The 22,313-nt window shown below is 42.2% G+C and overlaps 1 protein-coding gene across 1 annotated transcript in view; it reads left to right on the top strand.

Annotated features, from left to right (window-relative positions):
• The window catches only part of dnai1.2 (dynein, axonemal, intermediate chain 1, paralog 2), a 283,210-nt gene that overhangs the window by 85,490 nt on the left and 175,407 nt on the right, over positions 1-22,313 (top strand). The window contains exon 13 of the mRNA XM_060832730.1: positions 9,712-9,755. Within this exon, the coding sequence (XP_060688713.1) occupies positions 9,712-9,755 (44 nt within the window). The remainder of the gene's footprint in view (positions 1-9,711; positions 9,756-22,313) is intronic.

Raw genomic sequence — 22,313 nt, 5'->3', positions numbered from 1 at the left:
ATACCTCTCACAATATCTTAATAATTCCGTGTTGTTGTTCTATCAGCCTAGATTATGTACTCAAGTTCAGAAAATTGAGTTTTAAACTATATTTTTCTTCAAAGGAGATAGATATGGAGATCAAAGAAGGGGAAGTCACAATGTTTGTTAAATAAGACCATAAGACGTAGGAGCAGAAATAGCTATTCGACCCATTGAGTCCGCTATTCAATCAGGTAATAGATTATCTGACAATTAGAACATAGAACATTACAGCGCAGCCCTTCAGCCCTTGATGTGCCAACCTGTGAAACCAATCTGAAGCCCATCTGACTAACATTATTCCAATCTCATCCATATGCCTATTCAATGACCATTTAAGTGCCCTTAATTTGGCGAGTCTACTTCTGTTGCAGGCAGTGCTATCCATGACCCTACCACCCTCTGAGTAAAGAAACTACTTCTGACATCTGTCCTATATCTATCACGCCTCAATTTAAAGATATGTCCCCTTGTGCTAGCCGTCACCATCTGAGGAAAAAGGCTCTCACTGTCCACCCTATCTAACCCTCTGGTTATTTTATATGTCTCAATTAAGTCACCTCTCAACCTTCTTCTCTCCAGCAAAAAATCCCTCAGCCTGCCCTCATAAGACCTCCCCTTCATACCTGGTAACATCCTGGTAAATCTTCTCCTCCAAAGTTTCCACATTCTTCTTATAATGCGATGACCAAAGTTGTACGCAATACACCAAGGTGGGGAGTAGAGACAACCCTGGAAATTATAGACCTGTGAGCTTTACTTCAGTTGTGCCCTTAGTCTGGCTGCACCACAGTTTTGTATAGCTGCAGCATGACCTCATGGCTCTGAAACTCAAATCCCTCTACCAATAAAAGCTAACACATCGTATACCTTCTTCACAACCTTATCAATCCGAGTGGCAACTTTCAAGGATTTCTGTACCTGGACACTTAGATCTCTCTGCTCATCTACACTACCAAGAATCTTACCAGGTTAAAAATCACATAACACCAGGTTATAGTCCAACAGGTTTAATTGGAAGCACACTAGCTTTCGGAGCGACGCTCCTTCATCAGGCCAATACTCTGCATTCCTGTTACATCATTCCAAAGTGAATCACCTCACACTTGTCCGCATTAAACTCCATTTCCCACCTCTCAACTCAGCTCTGCAGCTTATCTATGTCCCTCTGTCACCTTTGTTGTTATCCATAACTCCACCAATCTTTGTCATCCGCAAATTTACTAACCCATCCTTCTACGCCCTCATCCAGGTAATTTATAAAAATGACAAACAACAGTGGACCCAAAACTGATCCTTGCAGTACACCACTAGTAACTGAACTCCAGGATGAATATTCCCCAACAACCATCACCCTCTGTCTTCTTTCCATGACCCAATGTCTGATCCATACCACCAAATCACCCTCGATCCCATGCCTCCATATTTTGTGCAATAGCTACAGTGGGGAAGCTTATCAAATGCCTTATGAAATCCATATACACCACATCAATCGCTTTACCTTCATCCACCTGTTTGGTCACCTTCTCAAAGAACTCATTAAGGTTTGTGAGGCATGACCTAACCTTCACAAAACCATGTTGACTATCACTATCACCATATTCCTTTCACGATAATTATAAATCCTTTCTCTTATAACCCTTTCCAATACTTTACGCACAACTGAAGTAAGGCTCACAGGTATATAATTTCCAGAGTTGTCTCTACTCCACTTTTTGAACAAGGGAACAGCATTTGCTATCCTCAAGTTTTCTGGCACTATTCCTGTCGACAATAAGGATCAACATAAGGATCAACGTCATAGGCTTGGCAATCTCCTCCCTGGGTTCTCAGAGAATCCTAGGATAAATCCCATCTGGCCGAGGGGACTTATCTATTTTTACACTTTCCAGAATTGCTGAGCCCTCCTCCCTTTGCACCTCAATCCCATCTAGTCTAGTAGCTTGTATCTCAGTATTCACCTCGACCACATTGTCTTTTTCTTGTGTGAATACTGACGAAAAGCATTCATTTTGTGCTTCCCCCATCTCCTCTGACTCCACACGCAACTTCCCACTACTTGTAAATCTCAAGTACCCTAACTAAGCCATCACATTTCATCCTAACATAAGCCTCCTTCTTCCTCTTGACAAGAGATTTAACTTTCTTACTAAACCATGGGTCCCGCGCTCAACTACTTCCTCCCTACCTGATATACTTATCAAGGACCCATAAGTAGCTGGTCCTCGAATAAGCTCCACATTTCAATTGTGCCCATCCCCTGCAGTTTCCTTTCCCATCCTATGCATCCTAAATCTTGCCTAATCACATCATAATTGCTCTTCCCCCAGCTATAACTTTTGCCCTGCGGTATATACCTATCCCTTTCCATCACTAAAGCAAACATAACCGAATTGTGATCATGATCACCAAAATGCTCACCTACCTCCAAATCTAACACCTGGCCATGTTGATTACCCAGTACCAAATCTAATGTGTCCTCACCCTTGTTGGCCTGTCTATATACTGTCTAAGGAAAACCTCCTCCACACACTGGTCAAAAACTGACCCACCTAAAGTATTTGAACTATAGTATTCCCAGTCACTATTTGGAAAATTGAAGTCTCCCGTAACAACACCTGTCACTCTCGCTCCTATCGAGGATCATCTTTGCTATCCTATCCTCTACATCTCTGGAACTACTCTACCCTATAGAAAACTCCCAATAGGGTAACCTCTCCTTTCCTGTTTCTAATCACAGCCCATTCTACTTCAGAAGACAAATCCTCAAACATCCTTTTTGCAACCATAATGCTATCCTTGACTAACAGTACCACACCACCCCCTCTTTTACTACTTTCCTTGTTCTTACTGAAATATCTATATCCCAGAACCTACAATAACTATTCCTGTCCCTGCTCTACCGATGTCTCTGAAATGACCACAACATCGAAATCTCAGGTACCAACCCATGCTGCAAGTTCACCCACCTTATTCCAGATGCTCCTGGCGTTGAAGTAGACACACTTTAAACAACTTCCTGCTCGCTGAAGAACTTTTGCGACCTCGAAACCTTATCTCTGACCTCAATACTCTCAACCTCCTGTATATTTGAACTACAATTTCGGTTCCCATCCCCCCTGCTGAATTAGTTTAAACTCACCCGAAAAGTATTAGCAAACCTCCCCCCCCCACCCCCCCACCCCCAGGATATTGGTACCCCTTTGGTTCAGGTGAAGACCGTCCTGTTTACAGAGGTCCCATCTACCCCAGAAAGAGCTCCAATTATTCAGGAATCCAAAACCCTCCCTCCTGCACCATCCCTTTAGCCTCTTGTTCAACTCCTCTCTCTCCCTCTTTCTCGCCTCGCATGTACGTGGCACAGACAACAAATCAGAGTTAACAACTCTGTTTGTTCTAGCTCCAAGCTTCCACCCTATCTCCCTGAATTTATGTCTTAAATCCACATCCCTCTTCCTACCTATGTCATTGGTGCATATGTGGACCACGACTTGGGGCTGCTCCCCCTCCCCCTCAAGGATCCTGAAAACATTCTTAACTCCACTTGCCTTTTCCCTATAACCCTTGATTCCTTTACAGTCGACAAATATCTATCTCAGCCTTGAGTGCACATACTGACTCAAGCAAACCATGAAAGAAATTCCACTGATTCACATCTCTCTGAAAGGAGGAATTCCTCTTCATTTCTGCCTTAAATCTATGATCTCTTATGTCAAGATTCGACTTCTTCATCCTCGGCTGTCCAACGATTGGAAATAATGTCTTCACGTCTCTCCTGTCAAGCCCCCTTAAGAATTTTGTATGTTTCTGTCAGGTTATCTCTAATCCTATTAAACTTTAATTAATACAAGCCCACCTAATCAAGTTCTCCTCATAAGAAAATACTTCCGTCCCTGGGATCAACTTTGTGAACATTGTCTGGATAGATTCCAATCCCAATCCCAGTATATCTTTCCCTAGATAAGGGGGCCAAAACAATACAACTGTGAGCATTCTATAAGAAGCATCAAATGAATTGAACTGAGAAACAATAAAAAGGGGATCACAATGTTACTCTAGAACCCACAAACCCACCCCTATCCTGTCACTTCACCCAGCCCTCATTAAAATAATGAGAGGGAGTCATAGAGACGTACAGCATGGAAACAGACCCTTCGGTCCAACTCGTCCATGTCGACCAGATATCCCAACCCAATCTAGTCCCACCTACCAGCACCCGGCCCATATCACTCCAAACCCTCCTATTCATGTACCCATCCAGATGCCTTTTAAATGTTGCAATCGTACTAGCCTCCACCACTTCCTCTGGCAGCTCATTCTATACACGTACCACGCTCTGTGTGCAAAAGCTGCCCTTAGGTCTCTTTTATATTTTTCCCCTCTCACCCTAGACCGATGCCCTCTGGTTCTGTACTCCATGACCCCAGAGATGACACTTTGTCTAATTATCCTATCCATGCCCGTCATGAATCTCTATAAGGTCACACCCCAGCTTCCGACGCTACAGGGAAAACAACCCCAGGTTATTGCTGGAAAATGTTGCAACAAAAAAAAAGTGAATTTTTTTTCAATCATCCGAATAGTAGCTGGATTAATTTCAGTGTAAAACATAACAAATACAGCAAGAAGAATGGAAAATGGAAATTTAGTTAAAGAGCATTGAATTCTCTTTGGATAAATAAGAGGTGATTTACTCAGACATGACAGAGAAGGCAAAGAAGTACTGGATGCATGTAGGACTGAGGATCAAAGGACCTAAGTGTGCATGTCTACTGGTTCCTTACATTAGTGGGGCATGTGGATAATGTGGTGAAGGCACTTGTCTTTCTTAGCCAACGCAAAGAGTTTAAAAGCAGGGAGGATATGTGGTAACTGCATAAGAAAGTTGTTTAGTCTTCACCTAGAATATTGTTTTCAATTCTTAAATCCTGGAAACCATCCAGCCATTTGCTTGTTAGGGAGAGATGACTAGTAGTGATTTAGCCATAAATATCACCATAACTTAGGCAAAGGGAGAAATTGAAAATGAAGAAATTTCATAGTACACCTAGCCATGGTAACCTGTTGGCATCACTCGGCATTGTAAACCAGCTGTCCAGCCAACTGAGCTAACCAAATTTCAAAGCCATGTTATATATAGGATACGATTGCAGTGTCAAGAATGCAGAGAAAATTCATCAGGATGTTCCCCAAGCTGGAAAGATTTGGTTATGAAAAGAGACTGGAAATATTTTCCTTTCAGTAGAGGAAACTGAGGAAGACATGACTGAGATGTGTAAAACTAAGAGGTATATTAGTAGGCTAGACAAGAAAAAGCTTTTTCCTTTGCTGGAGGAATCAGTTTAAGGTTAAAAGTTCAGAGTGGATGTGAGGAAATTTTCTTTCACCCAGAGGATGATGGGAATTTGGAATTTGCTACTTGTAAAGATGGTTGAGGCAGAAATCTTCATAATGTTTAAGAAGTATTTAGATATATACAGTACCTGCAACGCTAAGGCATACAAGGCTGAAAACCAAGTTCTGGAAATGAAACTAGAATAGTTAGGTGGTTGTTTTTAACCAACATAGGATTGATGGGCCAAACGGTCTTTGGCTATGTTCTGGACGTCCCTGGCTCTATGAATCTAAGAGGGGGCACTTTGGTCTTAGTTTTAAATAATTAGTCTAGACTGATGGTGGAGTTATAAATGATGATTATAATTCAGATAGATGTGGTGTAGTTGTAGAAAAGGGGAGAGGTAGTCCAGAAGTTTACTTTTAAAATGGGAAAAGGCTAATTTCACTAAACTGAGAAGTGATTTGACAGAAGTCAACTGGAAAAGGTAACTTGAAGAAAGATGTCAGAACTAAAAGCAGTGTTCAAGGAGGTGTTAAACAGAGTTCAGAACATATTTTGAGTATGGGGCTCAGCTGCTCATTGGCTCATGGAGCAGAGTCGGCCGCATCCACACGGCTTCATCATTATCTTTCCAGCTCGTCACATTTCTCCATCTTTTAGTTGCCCCTGAGGCCACCTCTTGATGCCGTTCTGCAGGATGCTAAGCCCTGCACATTTCCATGCATTAAACAATAGAACATAAAACAATACAGCACTGTATCAGACCCTTTGGCCCATCACGTTTCTGCTGGCCATGATGCCAATCTAAACTAATCCTGTCTGCCTCCTCATGGTCTATATCCCTTTATTCCCTGCTTGTTCATGGGTCTGTCTAAATGCCTCTTAAATGTTATGGTATCTGATTTTTTGACCTCTCCTGGTAGTGTGTTCAAGGCACCAGACAAAGTAGACCATAAGACCAGAAGACATAGGAGTGGAAGTAAGGCCATTCGGCCCATCGAGTCCACTCTGCCATTCAATCATGGCTGAGGGGCATTTCAACTCCACTTACTCGCATTCTCCCCGTAGTCCTTAATTCCTTGTGACATCAAGAATCTATCAATCTCTGCCTTGAAGACATTTAGCGTCCCGGCCTCCACTGCACTCTGCGGCAATGAATTCCACAGGCCCACCACTCTCTGGCTGAAGAAATGTCTCCGCATTTCTGTTCTGAATTGACCCCCTCTAATTCTAAGGCTGTGTCCACGGGTCCTAGTCTCCTCACCTAACGTAAACAATTTCCTAGCGTCCACCCTTTCCAAGCCATGAATTATCTTGTGAGTTTCTATTAAATCTCCCCTTACTCTTCTAAACTCCAATGAATACAATCCCAGTAAAAGTAAAAAAAATAATAAAAGGCAAACATACTGTCAGATGTGTGTGTTTGGCTGTGAATAAGTCTGGTACAATAGAGGATCAAGAATGCATCAAGTTTCAGAGAAATATAAGAATACTAAGATAGAAAGTGTAGAGGATTTTAAATACACAAATATTACCTGAGACAATTATAATGTGAAAAGTCAGATGAGAGCAAAATTTTTAAACTGCAACCAGGAGAACTTTTTTTGTTAGCCAGTAGTTAGAAAGCCCAACAAAAGAGGGGCATTTCTGAACATAATGATCAAAAATGAGCACCTGTCAGGGAATAGTTTGGAGATAGTGACCTGAACTCAGTTTGATTTAGGATAATTATGGAAAAGAATGAGGATCAACCAGAACTAAAATTACTAAATTGGAGCAAGATTAGTCTTATTCAGGTAATTATAATTTGGCTTAAGTGGACTGGGCAGCTACTTGGAGAAAATACCAGGAATTTAGTGCAGATATGTTTCCATAAGGCAAAGGGTGAGATCAAGACTGGAGAATCTGGATATCAAGGATATAAAAGCTAGTATTCAATAAAAAGGAGAAATTTATGGTAGATTCTAAAGGTTCAGAGTCAGTAGAAGAGAATAAAAAAAGTCCAGGGGATCTTAAAAAGAAAATTAGGAAAGCAAAGAAAGCATGAGCAGGTCGTCCAAATGATATATATACAAAGAAAAAGAGAATAACTAGGGAAAGAATAAGGCCAACAGGGACTATAGAGGTAATCTATGTGTGAACCTAGACAATCTTAGCTGAATCCTCACTGAATACATTGTGTCGGTCTTTACAATAGAAAAGACAATGCAGGTATAGACATTAGACTGGAGAGTTATGAAATATTAGGAAAAAAATTAACATAGAAAGGAAAGAGGAAGTGGTGAGTTTAACAGCATTAAAGTGGTTAAAGCTATGTGCGATGTATCCCAGATGTTAATGGAGGCAAGGGAGGAAGAATGAATGTAGACATAAACTGCAGGAGAATATCAATGAAGAATTGGTAAATAGAATTCAACCTTAAAAATACAAGGTAAATTCCAGGCCATCTCCCCTCCTTGCCCAGCACCGCAGTACCAGGAAAATTCTATTCTCAATGAAGCAATGTCAGTGTTAGAAATGAATGAGTTGTGCTGTGAAATGGCTATCATTCAGTCTCTGTGAAAAATGTGTTAGAGAGTCAAAGAGTCATACAGCATGGAAAGCTTTGGTCCAACTAGTCCACACCAACCATGTACCCAACCTAAACTAGTCCCACCTGCCTGCGTTTGGCTCATATTGGTCCAAAGCTTTCCTATTCATATACTTATCCACATGTCTTTGAAATGTTGTGACTGTATCTGCATCCAACAATTCTTAGATTAGATTAGATTACTTACAGTGTGGAAACAGGCCCTTCGGCCCAACAAGTCCACACCGACCCGCCGAAGCGCAACCCACCCATACATATACCCCTTACCTCACACTACGGGCAATTTAGCTTGGCCAATTCACCTGACCCGCACATCTTTGGACTGTGAGAGGAAACGGGGGCACCCGGAGGAAACCCACGCAGACACGGGGAGAACGTGCAAACTCCACACAGTCAGTCGCCTGAGGCGGGAATTGAACCCAGGTCCCTGGCGCTGTGAGGCAGCAGTGCTAACCACTGTGCCACCGTGCCGCCCAATTCTTCTGGCAGTTTATTGCACACACTAACCACTCTGTGTCAAAAAGTTGCTTCTCATGTCCTTTTCAAATATTTCTCCTTTCACCTTACAAACGTGCCCCTTAGTTTTGAACTCCCTCACGTTAGGGAAAATACTTTTGCTATTCATCATATCTATGCTCCTCATGATGTTATAACCTTTATAAGGTCACCCCTCGACCTCCAATGCTCCAGTGGAAACATTCCCAGCCTATTCAACCTGTTGTTATAACTTAATCGCTCCATTCCCAGCAACATCCTGGTAAATCTTTTCTGGACTCTCTCCAGTTTAATAAAATCCTTTCTGTAACTGGACATCTCGAACTGCACACAGGACTCCAAAAGAAACCTTAGCAACATTCTGTCCAACCTCACCTCAACATGATGTCCTAACACCGAAGCAATGAAGGCATGCATGCTACACACCTTCTTAACCACACTGTCTACCTGCGCTGCAAATTTCAAAGAATTATTTATCCGAATCCCTAGGTCACTCTATTCTCCAATACTCTCCAAGGCCCAACCATTAACTGCATAAGTCCTGCCTTTTTTCTATTCCAAAACGCAATATCTCGCATTTATCCAAATTAAACTCCATCTGCTACTCCTCGGCTCATTGACCTAATTGATCAGATCTCTTTGTAATCTTAGATAATCTTCTTCACTATCTACTACAACAATTTTGTCCAAAAATACTACACAGCAAAAATAAAGAATTTAGGCATCAGACGTCAAGCTGTTAGAGTAACATTCTTGCTGTTGTTTTTGTTTAATTTAATGTTTACTCCATGAACAACTTTAAATAATGCCATTTCAGTGTGGCACTTTTAACTGTTTTAGCTACTGTGTTAACTGAATTATGTAGTGCTTAGTGATCATTTTGCATGTACGTTATAATTATTAATCTTGCCGCGGACAGATGATGCCACAAAACATTTTGAGTTCTGATTTGCTACGCCACACATTTTTATTCAGTTAGGATACCAATTAAACCTTCTTGGACAAACAATATCTCAGTTGTAACAACTGCTCTGTGAAATACAAGTATTTCGCCAGGAACAGCACGAGCAGGTCACAGAATGGAAGCTATTTTGCAGCGGGATGAGAAAGAAAGCATGAAATAAACAAGCAAAAATCGGAATCAAGTTAATTGAAAGCTGGCAATAAATATTGGCCTAATGAATGATACTGAAACCCCATCAATAAGTTTAAAAAAAAACAAGCAAGAAAACACTAAGTAACTTGTATTTTTGTTCATAACTTTCAGGAATCCAAAATACCATGATCTTTTTGCAGTTGGACATGGCTCCTGTAAGTTGAAATTTGAAATGTAGTTCACTTGATTTGTGTGTATTATATTTTTATTTTACAAGTAATTGTAATATAAGTTTTAATGCTGCTTTATATTTGCACAGATCTAACAAAGGCACTACATCTTTAAGATAGCTAGATGACATCATGACCTGTCTCCACCTTATTCTCTGTACGTTTATTCATGCAGTTAGTCTATTGGCAAGCAGACAGACAAACTGCGAATCAGTCAGTCAGCTTTGTATATAATATAATAGTAATATGCAAGTCTGAGATGACATATTAATGCCCATAGTTTGTTGTTAACAATATTCCAGATGCCTGTCTGTGGCATATGTAATATGGGTTTGGTTATATAGGCTAACAAAGAGAAGACCACAAAGTACATCCATACCCTTTGAAAAGAATTTTAATAAAACTTTTGCTGCTAATCTAAACATTCATCCTAATTCTCTGATTTGGATTCAAATATAGATAAAGGAAAAGTGCCTAGCTGTACATGGACATGTTTAGAATTTTACAGTACTCCACTGGTGGATCTGAATATTATGGAATAGGTCCCATAACATTTAGATACTGTCAACCCTGCTGCCTACGGAGCCACCTCAAACTCTCTCTCATTTTGCATGCAGCACATTTGAAGTTCCCTATTGAATTTTCTTCGATCACCCTTTCAAGCAGTTCATTCTGACTCATAACAATCGTCTCAAGTTGTTTTGCCAATTATCTTATATCTGAGTTCTCTAGATTTCAACTCTGCACCTGTAGTCTGTTATCACTGCAGCACAGCCTTTTTATAAATTTGTCTAGCTTGCTGCCAACTTTTCCAATGGGTCGCAGGTAACCCCAATACCTTCCCTACCCCTCTGCAAAATCCAGCTATATTGATAAGCTGCTTTGTGTTATCGGCAAACTTAAATTTTAATTGTGTTTACACACATTTTGAACAAATATATTCCTGATAAGGATTTTGGCAGTCAAAGTTACATCTACTGAAATGCTTAAAATCAAAATAAAGAAGAAGGGAAAGGATTCAAAAAAGTTTGATTTGATGACCATTACATTTCCACAGATATTGGGGATTTTTACAGGTGCCCCACCAGCATATTTATAAACTGGGGTTTGGGCACTTAACTAAGACAGGTGACTATCTCACAAGTTGCCTGCTTATTCCAAAGTTGTCCTGTACAGTGCAGTAAGCAGGTAAGCTATCAGTTAGCTTTTTTCCACTGTAAGGCCTATTGGGGCTCTTAAATGGCCAAGTAGTGACCAGTTAAAAACTTGTTTGTGTTCCATCTGCAATAATATGGCGGGCACAAGAAGTTGAAACTGAGGAGACCAACTTGCATTTTCATCAATTCAAGTGAAAAGTTGGGAAGGATTCTTCCAAGGATGCTGTGTAAATCCAGCCCCAATATGATGTTTTCCCACACCTTCCCCCAACTTGGTGACTCCCTCTGGCATTGAAAGCCTGGCCCTGCCTTTTATATACCTCACTGTTCCTCCCAAGGATCCTCCGTCTTCCCCCCAACCATCAAGGACTTGACTCAATCTAGTCTCAAAATTATCATCTCCTTGGAATTCCCATGTAATTCCTACAGGCACCCCTACTAAGTTTTGGATAACTTAGCTAAGAGCCAATGTGATTGGCTGGCCGAATTTTAAGACACAGTCAACTTTTCCTTTAGGACACAAATCTGACAATTACATTGTTAAGATTGTCAATAGCCTAGTATTGCAACAGGCAGCTTTTGCTAAAGTCACTCAACTCAAACTAACTTTTCAATTAGAGGGACAAGCAATGTAAGGCCCCATCACCACCAGCCTGCTGCCTTGATTTGCTGAACATTTCCATCTATTTGTCTTTATATTTTCACATGTACAGAAGCTAGTTTTCTTTTGTTCTCCTCAATAAGCGTGACTCACTGCTTTTTCTAACACCTTAAGAAGTTTATTATACTTGTAAGATGATCTGTTATTCTAAAACCATGCTGATTCTTTCATAGAATCTACGGAATCATTTCAATTATTTTTCAACTAGTAATGCTAAGCTAGCCAACTTGACTAGGGCAGGGCAGTAGTCATAGTCTGCATGGATTTCAATAAGACCTGTGATAAGCTTCCACATGGTTGGCTGCTCTGGAAGGTTAGATTGGTTGGAATCCAGAAAGAGTGGCAAATTAGATACACAATTGGTGGTAGGAAGTAGAGAGTAGTAGTAGAAGGATGCTTGTCGAACTGGAGGCCTGTGACTAGTGGAGTACCTCAGGAGTCAGTGCTGGGCCCATTGCCCTTTAGCCCAACAAGTTCACACCCCCCTCTCCAAAGAGAAACCCACCCAAACCCATTGCCCTACCCTATATTTACCCCTGATTAACACGCCTAACACTGTGGGCAATTTAGCATGGCCAATTCACCGGACCTGCACATCTTTGGATTGTGGGAGGAAACCGGAGCACCAGGAGGAAACCCAAGCAGACACAGGGAGAATGTGCAAACTCCACACAGATAGGCGGGAATCGAACCCAGGACCCTGGGTCACTGAGCCACCGTGCTACCCACCAAGGTGAGGATTTCAGCAGCAAATGATATGACACAATGCCAGAGTCAAGCAATGGTATTGAGATGAAAAAAGGCAGTCTTGATGGTAGTTTCAACTCAAGTCAAACATAACATTGAGGTTATGAGCAGTGTTGCTCAGTGTAACACAATCACTGTGTTGGAAGCAGTCGACATAAAACTGAGCTTGAAATGAACATCAAAAACAATTTCAAGTAATTTCAACTGATTGGCTGATTGAGGAAGATACCTAACCTATTGTGTGCTTTATTTGTGAGCTTTTGGAGGATAATTCTATGATCTGCTTCCTGTGTAGATGTACCCTTGGGTTACCTTCGGATATAGTGGGTGACCAAACCATATTGTTTTTCTCATGAATTTTAATGGTCAATAATTTATTTGCTTGTAGTTAAAATCTCCTGGGATACAATCCTTGACTGTATCTAATCACAGAATCACCTCATTGATCTCAGGTGAAAGATTGCATATTTGTTTTTAAAATTTAGATGCATGAGGGCAAGAGAAGTTATTCCTCTAAACATTTACTTAATTCTCCTTTAAAATTTGCATGAGACTGTACAAGGTCAGTCTTTAAACTTATTAAAGCCAGAAAGACCATGATGCTACTTGCCATAGGACTTGGAAATAAAATGTAACTAATAATTGTTGAAAAGCCTGGTAGTGTGATGTCTGAGAAAACCATGAGATGTTTAGATGTGGTTTTTAAATATTCACGAGAGGACAAGGAAGCTAATATGTGACAGATAACCTTTTAAGGAATAGGTTTCCACATGGGAGTGGAACTGTGTGTTTTCTTATGAAAATGCTGAAAATTGTTTGGCTCTTTGCAGAAGTAATATACCATATGTAATTCTATCATAAGTGAGAAATTCTCCTATTGTTGAGATACCACCTGAAATCAACAATATGAGTTTTCACATATATGTTTATATTGATAAATCCATTTCCTTTCTATATATGTGTGAATTAACAAAACATAATTTTCAAATTATTGGAAGTATTGAAATTATTGAAATATTTCTTGAAGGGATCTTGAAGGTAAAAATATTTCCCAAACAGTTAATTAGTGCAGTTCACTCTTAAATATGATATCTGTTGAAAAACAGTACTCCTATTAAAGGTGTTGCCTATTATAGAAATGCCAAGGATGATTTGAAATCTTACTGCTTGTAGATAACATCGTGAAGTGAAGAACAAAATAAATGTAAATCAGATGAATTGTTTGTTCTCTGGCACAATGGGGATTCTCACTGCTGGAAGGGAATAGTATGGCCAGCGAACTGGATTGTATATAATAAATGTCAGCCAAGGCATCTCGAGTGAAAAGAGTGAAAAGCATTTTTGTACATGTTGACGTTAAGATTTTGACCATTGAAATTTCAGCAATGTTTTCTTTATTTGCTCAAAGGATGTGGATATTACTGGCTAGGCCAGCATTTATTGCCTCTCTCTAATTGCCCTGGGCATCATGGTGGCTCAGTGGTTAGCATTGCTGCCATACAGCACCAGGGACCCGGGTTCTCATCAAGCCTCAGGCGCCTGTTTGTGTGAAGTTTGCACATTCTCCCTGAGTCTGTGTGGGTTTTCTCCGGGCGCTCCAGTTTCCTCCCACAATCCAAAGATGTGCAGGTTAAGTGAATTGGCCATGCTAAATTGCCCATAGTGTTCAGGGATGTCTAGGTTAGGTGCATTTGGCAGAGGTAAATATAAGATGATAGGGTAGGGGAATGGGTCTAGGTGGCTTACTCTTTGGAGGGGTCGATGTGGACTTGTTGGGCTGAAAGGTCAGTTTCTACGCTGTAGGGATTCTCTGATTCTATTCTATTCTGGGGTAAGTGGTGGTAAGCCTACATCTTGAATCACTGCAGCATTTGTGGTCAGTAGGGATACCTGCTGTAAAGATCAAGAGAGATCCAGGATTATCACCTAGCAACAATAAAATAATATATAGTTCCAAGTCAGAATGCTGTGTAACTTGGAGGGAATCCTGCAGGTGCTGGTGTTCCCAAGCATCAACCGTCCTTGTCCTTCTCATGGTAATAGTGATGGATTTAGAAGGTGCTCCTGGAGGAGGCTTTGTGGCTTACTACAGCTAGCTTTGTAAATGGTACACATTGTGTCAACTGTGCACCAGTGGTGAAGGGAGTGAATGTTGGATATGATGTCAGCCAAGAGAGCTGCTTTGTCTTGGGATGGTATAAAACTTCTTGAGTGGGCAGTGCACATGTCCAAGCCAATGGAGTGTATTCCACGACATTCCTGATTTGTGCCTTGAAGGCAGGCATTGGGGAGATAGCAGGTGAGTTACTCAACAGAGATTTCCTAGTCTCTGATCTGCTGTTGTAGCCACAGTGTATGTGAATATTCTAATACGGTTTCTAGTCAATAATAACTTCCCAGGATATTGCTTCCATGATGGTAAGGCCACTGACTGTCAAGGGATAATGGTTATGTAAAGGTGATCAGGACCTGATCAGGTGTACCCTAGAACTCTGTGGGAAGCTAGAGAAGTGATTGCTGGGCCTCTTGCTGAAATATTTATATCATCGATAGTCACAGGTGAGGTGCCAGAAGACTGGAGGTTGGCTAACATGGTGCCACTGTTTAAGAAGGGTGGTAAGGACAAACCAGGGAACAATAGACCAGTGAGCCTGACATCAGTGGTGGGCAAGTTGTTGGAGGGAATCATGAGAGACAGGATGTACATGGATTTGGAAAGGCAAGGACTGATTAGGGATAGTCAACATGGCTTTGTGTATGGGAAGTCATGTCTCACAAACTTGATTGAGTTTTTTGATGAAGTAACAAAGAAGATTGATGAGGGCAGAGCAGTAGATGTGATCTAGATGGACTTCGGTAAGTTGTTCAATGAGGTTCCCCATGGGAGACTGATTAGCAAGGTTAGATCTCAGGGAATACAGGGAGAACTAGCCATTTGGATACAGAACTGGCTCAAAGGTAGAAGACAGAGGGTGGTGGTGGAGGGTTGTTTTTCAGACTGGAGATCTGTGACCAGTGGAGTGCCACAAGGATTGGTGCTGGGCCCTCTACTTTTTGTCATTTACAAAAATGATTTGGATGCGAGCATAAGAGGTACAGTTAGTAAGTTTGCAGATGACACCAAAATTGGAGGTGTAGTGGACTGCGAAGAGGGTTACCTCAGATTACAACAGGCTCTTGACCAGATGGGCCAATGGGCTGAGAAATGGCAGATGGAGTTTAATTCAGATAAATGCGAGGTGCTGCATTTTGGGAAAGCAAAGTTTAGCAGGACTTACACACTTAATGGTAAGGGCTGGGGAGTGTTGCTGAACAAAGAGACCTTGGAGTGTAGGTTCATAGTTCCTTGAAAATGGAGTCGCAGGTAGATAGGATAGTGAAGAAGGCGTTTGGTATGCTTTCCTTCATTGGTCAGAGTATTGAGTACAGGAGTTGGGAGGTCAAGTTGTGGCTGTACAGGATATTGGTTAGGCCACTGTTGAAATGCTGTGTGCAATTCTGGTCTCCTTCCTATTGGAAAGATGTTGTGAAACTTGAAAGGGTTCAGAAAATTTACAAGGATGTTGCCAGAGTTGGAGGATTTGAGCTACAGGGAGAGGCTGAACAGGCATGGACTGTTTTCCCTTTACTGTCTTTCCCTTTCACAGGCTGAGGGGGGTGACCTTACAGAGGTTTCCAAAATTATGAGGGGCATGGATAGGGCAAATAGACAGCCTTTTCCCTGGGTCGGGGAGTCCAGAACTAGAGGACATAGGTTTAGGGTGAGAGGGGAAAGCTACAGAAGGGACCTAAGGGGCACCTTTTTCACACAGAAGGTGGTATGATATGAGTTGCCAGTGGAAGTGGTGGAGGCTGGTACAATTGCAACATTTAAGACGCATTTGGTTGGGTACATGAATAGGAAGGGTTTGGAGGGATATGAGCCAGGTGCTGGTTGGTGGGACTAGATTGGGTTGGGATATCTGATCGGCATGGACGGGTTGGACCGAAGGGTCCGTTTCCATGCTGTATATCTCTATGATTCTATGACATGAGTACCTGCTGCACACATGATGGCTGGTGTCCCACATGTAATGGTAGTTTCTGTGTCAACATTCAGGCATGTCTTGCAGTGTTTGCCATAACATGGTCATAGAGTGTTGATGTTGTCCTGAAAGCTGGATAGTTTGGCACAAACAATAGTCTAAGTTTTGGCAGTTGTTTAAAGGTGAGAAATGGAGGCATAGGAAAGATCTTGGAGAGATGCTCATCCTCGTCGATAATGTGTTGCAGGCTGCGAAGAACATGGCATAATTTCTCTGCTCCTGGGAAGTACTGGATGACAAAGGGTACCCTATCAGTTTTATTCTATGTCTGTCTCCTCAGGAAGTCGTTACAGTTTTTCACTGCGGCACGTCGGAACTAGCGATTGATGAGTTTAGCATCGTATCCTGTTCTTATGAAGGCATACTTCAGCACCTTCAGGTGTTCGACACATTTCTCTTCATCTGAACAGATGCTGTGTATATGTAGGGCTTGTCCGTAGGAGATGGTTGCTTTAATATTTTTCGGGTGGAAACTAGAGAAGTGCAATGTTGTGAAGTTATTTGTTTGTTTGTGACAGAGCGAAGTACTGGGGCGTCCGCCCTTGCTGAAGATGTGTGTGTCCAAGAGTGAGACTGATTCTAAGGTGTAGTCTGATGGGATGAAACTTGTTGATATCACTATGTAATCGTTTCAGTGACTCCTCGCCAAGGGTCCACAGAAAGAAAATGTCATCAGTTCATCTGGTGTATCCTGTTGGTCAGACGCTCCGTGCAGCAAAGGAGTCTTGTTCAAACTTGTGCATGAAAATATTGGCATAATGAGGTGCAAATTTGGTCCCCATGGCTGTTTTGTGTGCCTGGATAAAGAGCTGATTGTCAAAGGTGAATATGTGGTTGAGGATGAAACAGATCAGCGGTAGCATGGTACCGGGAGATCGGCAGTTGTTAATATTGAGTACTGAGGCTGTTGCAGTGATGCTATCATCATGGGAGATGATAGTGTAGAGTGCCGAAATGTCAGTTGTGACAAGGAATGTTCCATGTTCAACTGATCTGTGGGTGCTGAGTTTCTGTAAAACATTTGTAGAGTTGTGACAGATGCTGGGGTTCCATGTACAAGGGGTTTCAAAATGCCTCTGACACATTCACATTCACACATTCTCATAAGCATATACTCCTTCACACTCGCGCACACACTCTATCAAGCACACACGCACACACACACTATCTGTCTCTCTCTCTCACACACGCACACACATTAAGACTATGGGATGAATTTGCATTTGCAGATTTGTATTTGCAAATACATTCTATTTTGTTCAGAAAGCTACAATCTATCGGCAGCCAGTGTGACGTTTTATAAATTCCTGCTTCGGAAATAAAACCAGTCTGACTCCAGATAGGGATACAGACAGACTCCAATCTCACACCTTTAATGCATTGTCTGAGCTGAGATGTCACTTTTTTTTATCCATTAGTAAAACCTTATGTTATCTTGAGGCTGTGACTTGAAAAAACAGTTCTGGGATTTACATATCAGTCAATCGAAACCTGCATCCCCATTCTAAGTGATTAAAGACTTAACAGTTTCTCTCATACATTAAATCAGTTGTATGATACTTTGCTCTTTTACTTATAAATGCTGTCTTCTATGTACCTAGTCCACTAGCTACCTGATGAAGATGCAGTGCTCTGAAAGTTTGTACTTTCAAATAAACCTGTTGGACTCTCACCTGGTGTTGTGTGATTTCTAACTTTGTCAACCCCAGTCCAACACTGACACCTCCACATCATGTTTTATTCGTATTTGCTCATGCACGCGACCGAGTTTGCTGATCAACTTTGGAATTTTCTTGAACACCAAGTCCCTTAATTTGGTAGCTCTCTGGCCTTTTATATCTTGGGTCCCACTCTATTCAACTACACAGGTGACCTGACCTCAGGCTGACCTGTGGCTTGAACTTCTGGGTCCCACCAGAGTTCACCAGCACATTCCCGATCTCACTCAGCCACTGTGCTGTGGTGAGCGTGGGTACCACCCAAATCTAATGCACTAATTAAACTTCCTGGCCTGAAGATCAGATCTGCTCTATTGAATATCAGCAGAAAACACAGTGAGCTTAGGAAACTAGATACTCATAAATTATCATATGATTTATCATCCACTTTCACAGATGTCTGGGCCAATCCAAATCACAGCACCATTGTTAGGATGAATTTAACCCTTTATTTCCTCCTCTACCTGAAAAGACTCAGGTTTTTTTATTTATATGTTTATTCATGGGAGATGATCATATCCAAAGATGACATACAACTCAAATTTGAAGTCATAGAGATGTATAGCACGGAAACAGATCCTTCGGTCCAACTCATCCATGCTAAACAAATATCCTAACCTAATCTAGTCCCATTTGCCAGCGCATGGTCCACATCCCTCTAAACACTTGCTACTCATATACCCATCCAATGGCTTTTAAATGTTGCAGTTGTACTAGCCTCCACCACTTCCTCTGGCAGCCCATTCCACGCACCACTCTCTGTGTGAAAAAGTTGCGCCTTTATCTCTTTATATCTTTCCCCTCTCAAAAATTTGTATCACAAGAAAAAAGATTTTATATTAGTTTTACAGATAACATGTTTCTAATTGACTGTTCCTACAAAAATAATTTCCAATAAAAAAATAACACTTTATCCATTCCTATCCAGTCATGTTTGCAAAGTTCAGATTTTACGCATGATTATATTATCCAATCAGGTTCAAACTAATACACATTATATTATCCTAACATATCATTCAATGTCCACATCCTATATTGTGCATAATGTTTTATTTCCAAGTTAAAAATCATACAACACCAGGTTATTTGGAAGTACAAGGTTTCAGAGTGTTGATCCTTAGGTAGCTAGTGGGCCAGGATCATAGGACACAGAATTTATAGTAAAATATCAAAGAGTCATATAATTGATGCGATGTATTGATCAAACCTCAATGGCTGTTAAATTTTTAATCACGTAGAATGGGGTTCCAGGTTTCAATTCATTAATATGTCGTCACATTCCTGAGATAACTTAATGTTTATTTAAAAAAAGGTGGCACCTCAGCTCAGACATTACATTAAAGGTGTGAGGTTAGAGTCTGTCTGTATCCCAGCCTTGAGTCAGACTCATTCTATTTCCAAATATGGAATTTATAAAATGTCACATGGACTGACTGACAAATGTGAGGCAATTGTGGTCACTGTCACCAAAGTGCTCTCCACTGTGAGATCTGACACCTGTCCTGGCTCATTGCCGAGCACCAAATCCAAAATGGCATCTCCTCTCATTGGCCTGTCTACATACTGAGTAGGAGACCCTCCTGAAGGTTCCAGTCAATATTGGGAAAGTTGAAGTCACCCATAACAACAACCCTACCACATCAGCATTTTTCCAAAATCTGCCTGCCTATGAGTTCTTCAATCACCCTACTGCTATTAGGGAGTCTGTAGAAAACCCCCAATGAGGTGGCTGCACCCTTAGTGTTCCTAACTTCCACCCTTCCTCAACAACCTTCGTTTCTGTAGCTGTGATGCACTCTCTGATTAACAATGCTACACCCCCTTCTCTTTTTCCACCCTCCCTGTTCTTTTTAAATGTTCTAAACCCTGGAACATCTAGCAACTATTCCTGCCCCTGTAAGACCCACGTCTCCGTTATGGCCACAGCATCATAGTCCCAAGTACTGATCCATCATCTAAGTTCATCACTCTTATTTCTGACACTCCTTGTATTAAAGCAGACACACTTTGTTTCATCACATGAAAAGCCTTCCTGATAGATTCACTACAGCCTGTCACTGCCCCATCTGCAACTACCTCCTCTCAGATATGTAGCTCTGGTTCCCGAACCCTTGCCAAACTAGTTTAAACCCTCCCGAATCACACGAACAAATCTCCCACCCAGGACATTTGTGCCCATCCAGTCCAGGTGCAAGCTGTCCTTCATGTACAGGTCCCACCTTCCTCAGAAGGCATCCCAATGGTCTAAATATCTGAGTTCCTCCCTGCTGCACCAGCCTCGCAGCCACGTGTTAAGCTGCACTCGCTGACTGTTCCTCACTTCACAATCTTGTGGCACCGGTAGCAAACCTGAAATCACTACTGTACTTATCCTGCTCTTCAGCTTCCAAACTAACTCACTGTAGTTACTTTTCAGATCCTCAATCTCTTTCCTGGCTATATCATTGGTGCCAATATGTATCACAATTTCTGGCTGCTCACCCTCACCCTTCAGAATCCTGACACCTCCCTCCCCTTCCTGGTCCTCTCCATCTCCATTAATGACGACCGACTTGACACTGACATTTTTTACAAATCCATCGACTCCCACAGCTACCTGGATTACACCTCTTCACACCCTACCTCTTGCAAAAATGCCATCCCGTATGCCCAGTTCCTCCGCCTCCGCCGTATCTGCTCCCAGGAGGACCAGTTCCACCATAGAACACACCAGATGGCCTCCTTCTTTAGACACTGCAATTTCCCTTCCCACGTGGTTAAAGATGTCCTCCAACGCATCTCGTCCACATCCTGCACTTCTGCCCTCAGACCCTACCCCTCCAACTGTAACAAGGACAGAATGCCCCTGCTGCTCACCTTCCACCCTACGAACCTTCGCATAAACCAAATCATCCACCGACATTTCCGCCACCTCCAAAAAGACCCCACCAGCAGGGATATGTTTCTCTCCCCACCCCTTTCCACCTTCCGCAAAGACCGTTCCCTCCGTGACTACCTGGTCAGGGCCACGCCCCCCTACAACCCACCCTCCCATCCTGACACTTTCCTCTGCCACCGCAGGAACTGTAAAACCTGTGCCCACACCTCCTCCCTCACCTCTATCCAAGGCCCTAAAGGAGCCTTCCACATCCATCAAAGTTTACCTGCACATTCACTAATATCATTTATGGTATCCATTGCTCCCGATGTGGTCTCCTCTACATTGGGGAGACTGGCTTTAGGGAACATCTCCGGGACACCCGCACCAATCAACCACACCGCCCCGTGGCCCAACATTTCACCTCACCCTCCCACTTTGCCGAGGACATGGAGGTCCTGGGCCTCCTTCACTGCCGCTCCCTCACCACCAGACACCTGGAGGAAGAATGCCTCATCTTCCGCCTCGGAACACTTCAACCCCAGGGCATCAATGTGGACTTCAATAGTTTCCTCATTTCGCTTTCCCCCACCTCACCCGAGTTCCAAACTTCCCACTCAGCACTGTCCCCATGACTTGTCTGGACTTGTCCGACCTGCCTAGCTCCTTTTCCACCTATCCACTCCACCCTCTCCTCCCTGATCTATCACCTTCATCGCCTCCCCCACTCACCCATTGTACTCTATGCTACTTTCTCCCCACCCCCACCCTCCTGCTAGCTTATCTCTCCATGCTTCCAGCTCACTGCCTTTATTCCTGATGAAGGGCTTTTGCCCAAAACTTCGATTTCGCTGCACTTTGGATGCTGCCTGAACTGCTGTGCTCTTCCAGCACCACTGATCCAGAATCTGGTTTCCAGCATCTGCAGTCATTGTTTTTACCTCATGGCTTTGTGAGCGGCAGGTCATGCCTCACAAATCTTATTGAGTTCTTTGAGGAAGTGACAAGACAGGTCGATGAAGGTCAAGCAGTGGATATGGTGTATATGGATTTCAGCAAGGCATTAGATTAGGTTCCCTATGGTAGGCTCATTCATAAAATCAGGAGGTATGGCATACAGGGGGATTTGGCTGTCTGGATTCAGAATTAGTTGGCTGACAGAAGGCAGGGGGTGGTTGTAGATGGAAAATATTCTGCCTGGACGTCAATGGTGAGTGGTTTCCCACAGGGCTCTGTTCTTGGGCCTCTGCTCTTTGTAGTTATTACTACAAAGATGACTTGAATGAGGAGGTTGAGGGTTGGGTTAGTAAATTTACTG

The sequence above is a fragment of the Hemiscyllium ocellatum genome, chromosome 1 (genome assembly GCF_020745735.1).
Source record: "Hemiscyllium ocellatum isolate sHemOce1 chromosome 1, sHemOce1.pat.X.cur, whole genome shotgun sequence".
NCBI classification, from domain to species: Eukaryota; Metazoa; Chordata; class Chondrichthyes; order Orectolobiformes; family Hemiscylliidae; genus Hemiscyllium; species Hemiscyllium ocellatum.
The sequence above is the reverse complement of the archived record's forward strand: the minus strand, read 5'-3'. Positions and strand labels throughout refer to the sequence as shown.